General features: G+C 44.7%; 2 protein-coding genes across 2 annotated transcripts in view; both read right to left on the bottom strand.

Annotated features, from left to right (window-relative positions):
• Positions 1–2,907: 2,907 nt before the first annotated feature.
• pdlim1 (PDZ and LIM domain 1 (elfin)) lies at positions 2,908–8,788 on the bottom strand. Its single transcript, XM_079169436.1, has 7 exons — positions 8,586–8,788; positions 7,316–7,467; positions 6,923–7,007; positions 5,593–5,777; positions 4,477–4,625; positions 4,206–4,323; positions 2,908–3,571 (listed from the first exon to the last, which is right to left on the bottom strand). The coding sequence occupies exons 1-7, from the start codon at positions 8,676–8,678 to the stop codon at positions 3,385–3,387; spliced, it is 969 nt and encodes a 322-aa protein (XP_079025562.1). The 5' UTR covers positions 8,679–8,788; the 3' UTR covers positions 2,908–3,384.
• A 1,473-nt stretch (positions 8,789–10,261) lies between these two features.
• Positions 10,262–13,655, bottom strand: part of sorbs1 (sorbin and SH3 domain containing 1) — a 28,065-nt gene continuing 24,671 nt past the window's right edge. Inside the window, exon 26 of the mRNA XM_079168966.1 lies at positions 10,262–13,488. Coding sequence (XP_079025092.1) covers positions 13,421–13,488 — 68 coding nt within the window. The 3' untranslated portion in view covers positions 10,262–13,420. The remainder of the gene's footprint in view (positions 13,489–13,655) is intronic.

The raw sequence follows: 13,655 nt of genomic DNA on the forward strand, positions 1-13,655 counted from the left end.
GCGCACACATGTAGGCTCACATTACAGAATAAATCGGGATTTTATTGTTGTGGCACACAACAGGACCCTTTGTACTACCAGTTCACACAAAAGGTTTCTCCCTTTCGAATACTCTACGTTGGGTGGCCCCATGCGTAATGGTCCTTGTCCAGCTACCTGAGCTTTGCGCTCTGAGGCATTGGGCGAATGTTTGTCCAAATATATGTGGCATTAAACGTCTCAGTTCCTTTGATGTAGTTCAGATTTTGTGAGCTAACACGAAGATAAGCGACTCCTTAAAATAAGTGTTGTCAACATTCAAGCAAGGACCAACTTGCAAGCAGCTCAAAGCTATTTTATGACAACCTTACCAGGTCATGTGATATGCGCACAACCAAAAATACGCAACTGTATACGTACTAATAAGCAATTTATTTTAAATAAATTGAGGAGCTGCTGTGGTTTTTACCTCGGTTTTCAGTACTGTGGTGCATCTGAAGTTAATTTTAGAATAAGTTATTATTCCCAACATGTACCCAGCACGGTATGTGCCAATATTCCCGAGTGCGTAAAATGTGGCATTACAAGTATCCTTAAAGATAGAGATCAGATGACACCTGCAATTGCAAACTCACACCTCGTGCTTAAAACAAAATCGTTCTGGAGAGAAATACAGTGATGTGTTAAAATATTTCTCCATAGCCTTTGTACAAAAGATACGACAACCTGTTGATACCTTTCCAGCGTCTCTTTATTAACACGGGGACGTTATTACTGCATGCTGCACAAATACAGAACTGACAGGCCTTGAGAGCTTCCAGAGGAGATGAACACTTACCATCCACACTCGTGTACCAGGTCATTCTCATAATGCTCGGATGTGGATGAAGAGTTTCTATGCGTAAAAAGAAGACATTCATATACTTCTTTACTCTATGTCAGTTTTTTTCCATTTAATGCCTGGAACTCCACAGCTCATGAACTTTGACTGAAATCTAAATGTGAAAAATACAGTTCAGTTTGGAGGCTGAGTGATGATATCTACGTTGTTCATCAGAAACACGCGTGTCCCCACTGAACCTCCCAATACAAAGATCCAAATAGTGTTATTTTACCCAGACGTCCAGCACTTACTGCTCTGTGGGGTCACAATATAACGAACAGTATAGACAGTTACTATAAGATCCCCAAAGAAGCAGCTCAGCTGATTTTAAAGGCAGACTTTTGGGGGAAAGCCAAGAAAAAGTCTCGTCTACAAAATCAGGTTTGATCTCACAATAACATTTGGTTACTTTTACCTTGGCTTACATATATGGCAATTCACCACTCAAATTACAAAGATGACACAAAGAAATTGAGCAGTGTGAAGACCGCCGAGAGGGGGAGAGGGTGAAGGACGCGCTGCCTGGAAGCTGATTGGCCCCCTGACAGTCGCTGTTGATTCAGGCGTCCACCGGGCAAAAAGATAAGATAAAGGCCATATAAAATAGAAGAGATGCGCATCCATCCCTCACTGTCAGCTGCACATACAGCGTCTGCTGCCTCCAGCTCCAAGAGAGGATTAACAAGGACGACTGGATGTCTCCATATCCAAGCATCACCTGTCAGGTAAGTCCATCCATTTTTTAATATCTGGTATTTGGTCTTTTACAGATAGATTGCTGATGGAAGCGCAGTTACATGACTCTTGTTAACGCTTTAAAAAGTTTGAGCTAAAAAGCTGCATTGGTTATAACAAGTGAAATCATTTCATACACATGTAAGAGGCTCAAAAGCTTCAAAAAATAAAGTTTTATTTTTAAACCAAACTTGATGAACTGACTCTTTAAAATATATTATTGCAAACTAAACAGTGGTCGGCTAAATGCTCTTTTATATTTATGGTTATGCATCAGATATTTGATTCCATGTGAATTATTTTTCTATTGCAGAGCATGTCTCCCAAAGCACCGTGCTCCCCAAACGACCGGCGCACATCCAGAGCCGCAGTGACGCTCTGCGGGTTTCCTCCAGCTCTCCGCAGCCGCGTGAACGAGGCCGGTGACACCAGTCACGAGCCACGAGAGCCGCTGACCGTCACCGGAGGTGAAGCCTCCCCAATGACAAACCCGAGACCCCAAAGCAGACGCGGGCAGTCCGGACAGCGGGGCAGGCGCAGAACGAAGGCCAACGACCGGGAGCGCTCGCGGATGCACAACCTGAACTCCGCTCTGGACGCGCTGAGGACAATCCTGCCGGCTCTGCCCGAGGACGCGAAGATGACTAAGATCGAAACTCTGCGCTTCGCCCACAACTACATCTGGGCTCTGAGCGAGACTCTGCGCATGGCCGACCAGCACGGGCGCGCGCCGGAGTACCTGCCGCCGGTGGGGTCCGACCTGAGCAGCCCGACCAGCGTGTCCTCTGCGGAGTGGGACTCGGCGTCACCTGCAGAGTCCGGGTCCGGGTGTGCGACCTCAGCGGTCTGCGGGCCGACACACTGTTACTCGTTCTCTCCTCAGATGAAGTGTAAGATGCTATCGAGAGACCCGTCCGCTGTCATCCCCGTTACCTTCTATTTCAAGGCAGCCTGTGGGGAAGATGATCCGAAAAACACTTGGCGCTTTTGACTTTATAATCGCGAGCATTTTACTATTTTTATATTTACTATTATTTTTTTTACAAGGAACTGTGAGAAACGTAGAAAGCTGCTGTACTGCTCTCTGTGGTAAAACCTTTAAGGCATCAGTGCAGCAGCTTTCTCTACCTTCAGTGTGAACGTATAGTTCTTTAAAGCACTTAAACTAACTGGGTTCAAAATGAGTGTTTAAGATGAGAAGTGTTTCACAAAGAGAGTTTCAGAACAACATTTCATGACAAAGCAACTTACAATCCGTCCCACTCGGAGACCGTGACGCACAATCATTGAGGAGGACAAGACAATTGGTTTGAGCTAAAAATATTTATTTTGGTAATATTCAAATGTGTTTCTGCTGCATAAAAGTACGTCTATTTATTTAATAAAACATGTCCCTCCGGGTGAAAAAGTGTGGCTTTCCTTTGTTTCCAGGATTCAAAATGAACATACTGAACATGTACAAAGACAAATATCATTTAAACACAGTGGCTGTCAATCAAATGGAAAAGTATACATTTCTTTTTAGGGAGAGAAAAAAAAGAATTGAATGCCGTCATTTCATAGTATCAACTTTCCTTTTGTAGATGCCAAAGTCAATGTGCAAATCAACATTTTCAAAGATGTAGTTCTTTACTGTCCTGCCTACCAGTGACTGTACTGAAGCGTAATGCGAGAGAAAGACCCTTCGAGAGTCTTGGGAGTAGCAAGAGCTAAATGTTGGAATGTCTTGGTTGCGTCGCGGCGTCCCGTAGTGGCGTGCAGTCCGAGGCAGAGCTCAGCTCAGCGCTCTACTTGGGGAAGACGGTGACCACGTCGTAGCCCTCTGGAGGAGTCACTCGCTCGCGTGCGTGCTTCTCGCAATAAATCTGCTCCTCCACAAAGAAATGTCCCTTCTGCTTGAGGTTGACGTCGCAGTCCGTGCAGGTGTAGCACTCGGGGTGGCGGAACTTGTCCCTCAGCTTTACCACCATCCCCCTGAAGGAGACACGTCACATAGATCACGTTAAATGATGTCGTTCATCCAGACACTACATCAGGAGCTGGGATCAGCTTTTCATGGTATGTGCAGCGCTAAAAAGGTTAGAAGCTTCACTACATGTCCAACGGTACATGGACGGGAGAACATCGCACTTCCAACAGAAACAGCCTTATTATTATGCTTTTATTACAGACGGACAGGAGGGAGACGTGTCAGGAAACTAAAGAGACAGAGATGCAACAAACGTCCCGGCCATCCTGATTCTCATATACTGCGAGTGTGCGGGTCTGTATGCAGAATGAGTCCTAATCTGAACCAGGGCTGACATAGGATATGAGCAACTAAAGACATTTTCATGCAATATCTTAACAAAAAAGAAAAGTAAAGAATACTATTAAGGGGAAATATATTGCTGTAACACATTTCAATGCACAACAGCGGAAACAAGACTTCCCCGTCGGTCCTAACTAAACTCAGCCACAAGGTGGAGACAAACTCCAGACGGAGACACCCTCGGGTCCTTTGTGTTGTGTCACAACATTTTGTCACAATGTGGACGGTTTACATACTTGTTCAGATGAAGTAATAAATGATTGTGGTGAATGTGCAGAGGAAACGTAGAATACTTACACAATCCCGGACCCGCATTTGTCACAGGAGGGTAACTTGTCCGTGTTGCCCACCGATGAGCCGATCTTTGTGGCGGGAGGTTTCACGCTCCTGAACCCCGACGGTTTATCAGGGTCCCCTACAAAACACAGAGAGGATCACCTCAACGTACTTCGAGGTTCAGCTGGCTCTACACACATCGCTGACGCAGCGTTTTCATTGGGCTCTTGAGCCCCCCTAAGAAAATCTGTAATCTAATCTAAAAGCTGGGAGTAATAAACGGGCTCCGTACCCGTCTCAAGGATCTCCTGAAGCACTTTGAATGACGCCGACTGCCGCGGAGGCTCGTCGGACTCTTGGTTCTCCTGCAGCATCTTGTAAACCTCAGAATCTGCTGCTACAGCCGGCCGCTTGACCGTCTGCGATGGATCTGATGGAGCCCTACGAAGCAACAGGGTTCATTTCAACGCGTTCTCAGGAAACACACGGCAAACACTTTGTCCTGTCGTTATTCCTGATGTTGATACATAAAGAGCACGGCTGGAATAGTCCATGACATCATAACACCTTTGCTCTTTTGTGTATGAAATAAGACTTATTCTGCTGTTTAGTACCCAACAGAGATGAGATGGAAGACCCATATTTCCTGGAATTGTTTTCTTAATTCTGTTTTGTGATAGTTAAATATTGTGTTTCCTAGTCTTAAAGGTGGCATGAAGTGATCCAATCGTCTACCTTTATTTGCCAATAGCTGAGTGAATACCTCATCGTCTCCACATTACTGTGACTTGTAAAGACATGCATCACACAGCCTTATGCAACCCAATTTCTGCTGAGCGAACTGAGCAGAAATACTGAGAATCCACTTACACCCGTGTGTCCAATCAATAAAGCGATTGATTCCGAGATGTGTTGCGCTTCTTTCTCTTAGGATGAAACATTGGAACTCTTTGATCAAACAGAGCCTTTGTGAACTGAATGTTCGGAGCTAAAGTGGACGATCAGAGCGGAGGGACGGCCTCCTCACGGCTCTCAACCACGAGGCCGAACAAAGCAACAACCAACACACAGAGGGAGAAAGACTCCATTATTCATATATATATAATTAAGTTGTGTAATGGTGGGTAAGTCCAAATGGACTGTGAATCATAAGTGAAACACCAATAAAAAGCGTGCGACGTGGAGACATTGAGCATGTAGTTGAACTTTGACCTGCTCTCTGTGACGTATGTGGACACTCTGGAGAGTAAGTAGAGGGCGAATCAGAGCCCAGTAGGAACCAATTGAGCCAAGAAAGCAACATTTAGATGTTGATACCAAACAACTACGTACACTTCAGACGCTAACATTCTGTCAGATTGTTGTTGTATTGAGTCAAAGTCTCTGATCCCCCCCGACCCCAACTTACTGGTTGTTGGGCTCGTTGGCCGTCACGATGGTTTTGACTTCGTCCACGGCCGAGTTGAAGTCCTTGATGTTCTCTGAAGAGTAGAGACCGGACGGGTTGTTGTACTGATTGGTCACAACCTTGGGGCCAAACCCGGCGAACGGCAGAGCGCTCCTGTTGTGGGTGGAGCCTATGTGTCTCACTTCCTGTTAGAAAAACGGTACCGTTAGAGCTTCCAGTGAGTAACCGAGCAAAAAAAAAAAAAGGGAGTGAAGGCAGAGGCTTGTGTCTGAAACATGCAACACTCGTTGTGCAACCTCGATGCAACGGTGGTCACAACTTTTGACGCCTTCAGATGAACTGTCATTTCATAAATAAATAATAAAAAGTATGAGCTTGCACATGTACAAACATGCATCAGATAATTAGGACCGTCAGGAATCTTACTCAATATCTGAAAACACCCAACCTTTAATTCAATAATGATGGAAAATATTGTTCAACTGAAAACGTCAAAAATGGCCTCATTCGCTTCTTCGCCGGCTGCTTCTAGTTTGACTCAAAGTCACACATAATTTAGCGGGATAATGTGCGACTGCGGATTCGGACTTAATTATAGCCAACGGTCTCTTTTAAGAGGAGCACGTCATGACACTGGCACGCCATGAAAGTGGGCACATAAATACCACCAAATCTAGCTCATGCATCACGGTGGGAGCACGGAAATGCCTCCAAATATAGCTCATGCTTCAAGCGTCCGTCGACCGAACCGCAGAAATACCTCAGAGTCTCTGGGAGCAAGTAAATCCAACACGAGCAGTGACCGTACGGCCCAAAGCAAGGGTTTAAAGGAATGAAACAGTGAACACACAGTAAAAGTGACCAAATCCAGACAAGCTGCTGAAACACGTGTTGTGTGTGTGTGTGTGTGAAAAATGCACAACATTCTGTGAGCTGTGAAACACACGGAGCTCGAGACGCCGTTTCCTACATGAATTCACACTTTTCCAGTCGGCGGGCAGGAACTGAGGCTTGCGTCAGAGCTTGGCTGATAAACTACCATCTCCTAGGAAACCTCCTGTTGGGAAGTAAACAATGACTTCATCGTTGGCAGTGTAAAGAGAGAGAGAGAGAAAAAAGAAAAGAAAAACCCACAAGGCTTTGTGGGTGCAGTGGGAGAGGAACGTGCAGGCTTCCAGACACCGTATGATGAGACTACCTGTGAGGACTCCACATTCCAAGCTGAATGAGAGAGTTTAGGGGGGGGGGGGGGGGGGGGGGCATTTTAAAAGCTCAACCCGCTGTGGTGTTAAGACCGCACACACACACACACACACAGAGACACACACACCTTTGGCTCCGATGCAAGATTCATCTTGTACGGATGAGTCTTCCCTTCCTCCGAGGAAAGCGGTGACCACATTTTAGATTCTGACCTGCGGAACAGAGGAGAAGGACAAGAAGCCTTTGTGTTATTATTGAAAAAAAAAAAAATCACAAAATAGTACCACACATATTGGCTTTAAGAAGATAGAAAATCCTCCAGTAAGTTACAATATAATGACACAACACAGGACTACAACGCAGCTTCGCATACATATTTGTCTCAAAGTAAAGATGTCAATACAACAACAGACAGTCACGAATAAACACCACGTCACTCCCAAAAACACCTGGACTGCAGCCGAGCCGGCTCACGTTACCCCAGCGTTCGTCAGACTCTGCACAAGTCGCTACATCCCACCTGTCTACGGAGAGCACCATCTCCTCTATGCAGCCCTTGATTTTGTTCTGCGCCGCCAAGTGAGTCATGTTCTCCGTGGGTTCTCCGTCGATGGCCAGGATCATGTCTCCGATGCACAGGTTGGCCTGAGCGGCTTTACTGTTGGGGGTGACCTGCAACACGGGGGACACAGTCGATAAGAAACAGGGACTTTGTATGAGCTTGTGTTGGAAGGTATTTGACACTTGTAGAGGCAAAGCCCAACCTTTTTTATATTTAAAAAAAAATTGTGAATATGTGGAGAACACAGGTTTGGTTTACAGTCAGATACAACTTTATAGTCTAATCAGAGCTCAGAGCTACAGCTGGACTGTTCAACTGTTACCTTCAAGGACCTTAACACGGTTCGTTATTTACAGTACACACGGGTGAGGCCGAGAGCTGCCTGGAGGGCAGACACACTACCGCAGATAACGGCATGAAGCAGAGACTCAGTCCTGGCATTCCTAATCACTTTTCCATGGGCGGAGTGGAGCTCACACTGGAACAACATTTACAACAGGAACAGCAGCCGCCGCTCAGGCCGAGTACACAATGGAGGGTCATATTCTAAATCATTACTGACACACTGTGAAACGTGTAGGATGCAGAGCAACGCGTTGCATGTAGGTAACGTTAGGCCACACGCGCTGGTAGTAAATTAACAGAACGAGCTACCAGGAAGTCAAAGGGGGGTTTAGAAGTTCAGGGACACTCGGGAATTTCAAAAAGAAAAAAAAAAAAGTCTTCCATATTATGCTTTTAATTTAAAGTTATGACTAAAGTAAATTAAATATGACAACCCACGTATATAATGAAGTCTGCAGAAACTATTAAATGCTGGCATATTTTGACTAGTTTTCTTTGACCGGTACACTTAAGTTTATAGTTAAATAAAACATAAAACATCACTAAAAAAAGCGTAACGGTGAGCTTTCAAATAACAAGAAGTGAAATGGGGAAATGTTACGTTAGCTGTGTAAAAGTGCACAGCTAACGTGTAAAAACCACAGGACAATTCTTGTCAGTGGCTCAAAGTACAATACACCGACAGCGTAACAATAGTTAGCTAACGTTAAATTAAAGTGATATCAGTTAACTTCCGTCTGAGAAGTAACGTTAGCCTCGAGCTAACGTGAACTACTTGTCTGCTCGCAGTGAAGGAAACAGCGAGAGGGGAAAGTCTCGTTGGGACCAGCCCAGGTGTGGTTACCCTGAATGTGACCATGTAGCGGCTAACAGGAACACTCACCCGGGAAATAGTCAGCGGCTGCTCGAAGTCCTTTCCTCCGACCAGCCTGAAGCCCCAGGGCCCAGGACCCGGCACTACAACCCGGAGAGGCATGGCGGTATTGTTGGTCTTTCGGGGAGTCTGCTACCTTGTTTAGAGATCCGTCTCAGACCAGCAGCTCACTTCCTACTGCATGTGACATGTGCAAAGATCGATAGCCAGAAGTTTGAGCCTGGCTCCGCAGCAGCAGAGCAGTGGGTGGACCCTCAGGTTACACTTGGACGAATAGATTTTGAAGTTTCCTCGCTGATAAATGAGAGCGCAAAGATCGTATATTGACAAAATGTATCACTCCGTAATGTGTGTCGGGGAAGCTGACCAAGGTAACAGGGATGACTTTGGATGATTTTGACCTAGAGAACAACTAACCATAGGACGCAACCAGAAGACTTGTATATACAGTTCTGATTAAAAGACCAAAACCAACAATTGATTGAACATAGTAATGACTATCCAACGCTCAATAAAGCTTATTCCTCTGTGCCAAAAAAAACTATTAAAAACATAAATGAGTTACACTGTTCCTGCAATACAATAAACATGGGCTTTGTTTTTTATAAATAGTTACCAGTACAATAAATGTGTATTAATTCGCAAGACTGCATCTGAAAATAGAGCCCAATAGATGTAGAGATATAGCCTCCTCCTGTTGCTATAAACTACTGTGCCCAGCTACATTCAGGTCCCATTTTAAAGCTACTGCAAGGAACTTTGACTTTGCAGCAAAGCCAGATCTGTTTGTTGTGTCCTGATGAAGAACCAACAGAAGGAGGGACCGCAACTATACCCACTGTGAGCCATCACTCACTAAAAACATCCATGTATATCCTGATCAAACCAGTGAGAAACAATAATTATGGTAGCTGAACCTTTAACCTCAATGAAAATACTGTCAGAGCAGAGTGAGTCCTCTTCGTGCTCCGCTCCTCTCAGAGGAGCTCCAGTGTTTGTTTTAGGGATGTCGGCCTGCCGGTACGTCACCGTGTTACATGCGAGCTTACCATTTATGGTCGAGCTAAATCCCAGGATGTGGAATGTGCCGCTCCCAAAAAACTTGAATTCCTGCCAGGGGATCTCTGCTGAAAGCGGAGAGAAAAAAGCTCTGTAGACTGACCGAATGAAACACGTCCTTTCTTGTGGGGGTTACATGCATCCTCAGCAGGCCTCCAGGCCACTGGAGTCTGTGAGGGCTTTAAAGTGAAGCCCTTTAAGTGTTTAACATCAAGTCAAGTGCAAAGAAAAACATCTGCTCCTGTACAAACACATCTGTCAACAGCATCACCTCAATGGCATTTTACACAACTATTTATGTAAACCCAAGTTATCCTCTTTAACACTTAAACTTGTTTCATTCATTTCAATAATTATCCAAGGTGTAGCCTAAATTATGTGCCACACCAAATAAAAAGTTCACAGTTCAGCAGCCCGGATATTAACAGCTCCTGTAGCTCACATAAATTTGCATCCGCTGCTGATTCCACAGCCACAGAATGAGCCTTTAAACACGTCTGTGTAGCTCTGAGCTCGTAAACCTTTATACTGCTGACTTTACTCTGTTAACATTTATACGCCACATGAGCCTATACGTCAAACTAATTCAGATCTTTGCCAGAAATCAGAAAACAGATAACACACCAAATGGTTTAAACGGTTTATTAAATATTGCATAATACCGAAAGTCACAGCAGTGTATAGCATCTTTATTTTAATATTATCAATGTAACAGCACTGCAAATTGAAGCAAACAAAGCAAACCTGTTGCAGGTTGTGTGTGTGTGTGTCTCATCCAACTAGTCCATCCTTATGATTATTAATCATTACGTTAAAGCATCGTGTCACACTTTTAGGTACTTGCACAGTAACTGACAAGCTCTTAGTAAATGTTCTCCCATCACAGAGACTAGGACTAATGGGAAAACCATGGTAACATTAAATATGTAATGGGACATTTCAATGAACCCCCCCCAACCAAAAAAACAGAAAACTAAGTGAAAATGAGGCACAATTCTGCTTCTAACATAAGGCATTATGATCGTCACAAATGGCAGCGTAATGTTCATATGCGTAACGCTCCACTCTGTGCTTTGCCCCCCCCCCCAAAAAAAACATCCTTCAGGTAAATAAAGCGCTGCGAGTGACGGAGAGCTCAGTCTGCTCGCAGTCTATTTTTTTTTATTTTACATATTTACAATCCTTCTTGTGCCTTGCTGCTCAGTAGTCTGCATGTTCATTCAAGATGAAAATACAGACATGTTTTTACATATTGTGTGTGTGCGCATTGTGCCACATTCATATATTCATACATTCACACATCCCTGTTTCTGGAGTACAATACCACAGGAACAATATGGAGTGAGTTGTGTGTGTGCGTGTGTGTGTGTGTGACTAAATAGTGATTGTTTATTTGTTCACCGTGTAGTGTGTTTGAGATGGAGCGGAAGAAAAGCCGACAGACTCTCAGCCAATCAGCACATTTTCACGCGGAGCTGGAGTTACACAGGAACAAAAAAGAAAAATGTTTGGCCAGCAGCGGAGGGGAAAACATGCTTTTGTGGTGTAACAAAATACCCGAATATTATATCAGTGATACACAGGCAGACCCACAATGCGGCGTGTTATCTTGGGGAAACATTCCTTTGCAGATGTTGGCAAAATTGTCGGCGGCGAGAAAGAAACTCCTTGTTTTTTTGCCAGAGGATGAAACGCTGATTGCTACCGACTGTTGTTACATGAATGCACTTTGTCACTTATTAAACTTACATACGTCCCTTATGTGGCGGCCACATACATGTTCCAGATGTTTATCATCACAACTGTAGCTAACACATTAAAAAGACAAAGCCGTAGAAAACACACACTTCTAGATATAAGCGAGAGCTGCTGTTCTGTCTTTTAAATACTTCACATATCATGTTTCTGCTTTTGTGCACTCGTGAAGAGTTCTAGTGTAACGGGTCGGCCCACTGATAGTCCGGCACCCTCTGATTAGAAATGTGTGGATTTGGGGGGAGGGGGGACCCGGGGGGACCCGGATACCTGGAGGATCAGATAGCCACACTAGTCCACCTGGTATAAACACAACTGAATAAAAATACTTCCCTAGCAATTACCATGAAAACAGCCAGCCCGAGCAGGTCGTAACAAGCACCGAGAGCTACTTGTCAAGCTCTGCGAAGGATTGATGAGCGCGGCGCGGCGGTTGATGACAACGAGGAATCCGATGAAGATGCGAGCAGAGAACAAATAATAGCTATCGTTTTTCGACCTGTGCGCGTGGACTACTCTGACATGCTCTGTGCTCTCGGGGGGCTCGGATCAAAAATTCAAAGCGATCTTCCATTAGGGAGCGACGGAAGCTCAAAGAGAGGTACTGTCATCGCTTCTAATGCTTTAAGCTAAAGGTGGCCGATGTCGAGGCGATGGCTGATCGTGTTTCATGCTCCGATTTGATCCGTCCACCTCTTGTGCATGCAGTGCTAATGCTTCTTACTCAAACCATTCCACTCACTGTGTAAGCCAAGTTGCAGTCATTACAATATGAAAATATGGAGCCACATTTGGAAGGCCTCTTAAAAGTTTTCTGTACACATTTACATGGCGAAAAAAAACATACAATCCTGTCAGTAGGGGCGTGGTTAAAACCTCAATATGCTCTTAAAAATGATTATATTCTAAGACACCTCGTTGGCAAACATGAAATATCTTTTTTGTGTGTGTGATTAATCTGCTATCATGTTGTTAGGGTGGGATCTCAGGAAGTTAAGTGCTACCACGCCTGTCCTGTGGTTGCGCTGGAGCCAAGCGTCTACGGGCCTCATCCATCAGCAGACACGGTTTACTTCTGTTTTAGACGGAAGAGGTGTGAAAGGACAAATAAATAGGGTTTGAAAATAGAGGATGTGCATACACACAGTTTCTCCTCACTTTTATCAGACATTCAACACAGTCCACATGTCCCGTGTTTGCTGTTGAGGAGCCAACAGCACATGACTTGGTAATAACTGTCGTATAACAACTTTGAGATAGAAAAATGAAGGCAATACTGCACCGGTATCTAAAGCTTTGGGGTTACACTGAGTCGCCAATGTTCTGTGACGTTCTGTGACACAAATACTGGAATATGAAGATTCATGACATGTGACAGAAAGTAAAACAGGTCCGTCAGAGACCATGTTCTAGAGGGGCTTCATACATAATCTAAAACAGAAGCAGGGACCACCACATTGGATTAAATGTCTGTTAACACTGAAGGTTCATACTTAGCTAATCACGATGAACACCTGTGGTTCCTGAAAGGTAGCTCGCGGCAAACAGCTCCACCCACACATCTCATAAAAACACATCCTGCATCCTCCCAAGTCCAGTTCAGGTAATCAGATCCACTCTTTAATCCACACACTGCTCTGCTGCCGGCCTCCAGACTCAGGTGCTACGTAAACACTTATGTACTGTAGATAACATGGACAAGATGGAAGCTATTTATCTGTACAATAAAAAGCTACTTTGCGGTAGGTTTTCGCGGAGAAATTCCACACGTGGAGACAGACCAAATTCTGTCAAGAAGAGTGTGCAAAGCGTTGTCGAAGTGTTCACCAGACGGAGGTCCGGGCAGTGAGCTGTCTCTGGCTCCGCCTCCCCCACGTACAGTTTGACATACCTCAGGCCCAACCGAACACTTTCCCAGACAAAATGGACTCGCCCGGCTAAATGACTACGCTAACCAACAGCCATGCGCGATAGTAGTGACTTCCCAAAGCTTGACAGGCGACCATGTGTTACAGCCAGATTAGACGTCTTTACAGTTTCACCTCCTTCACGTAATTCCCAGGGAACGTCCCAAAATGTTTCGTCCTCTTTGAGGTTCCTGTAGAGAAAAGAATGAACAAGGATCAAGTAAAAAAAAAAAAAGGATTCTTTCTCAGATTAAAGGCTAAAACGACGTTGACTTAAAAGCAAAAATAACATATTTAAGGTATATTTCAGATGAATGGCAAGTCCTGTGCATGTTGCACTCAACCCTCCGCTGTCACG

Source organism: Pholis gunnellus (genome assembly GCF_910591455.1).
Source record: "Pholis gunnellus genome assembly, chromosome: 11".
NCBI lineage: Eukaryota > Metazoa > Chordata > Actinopteri > Perciformes > Pholidae > Pholis > Pholis gunnellus.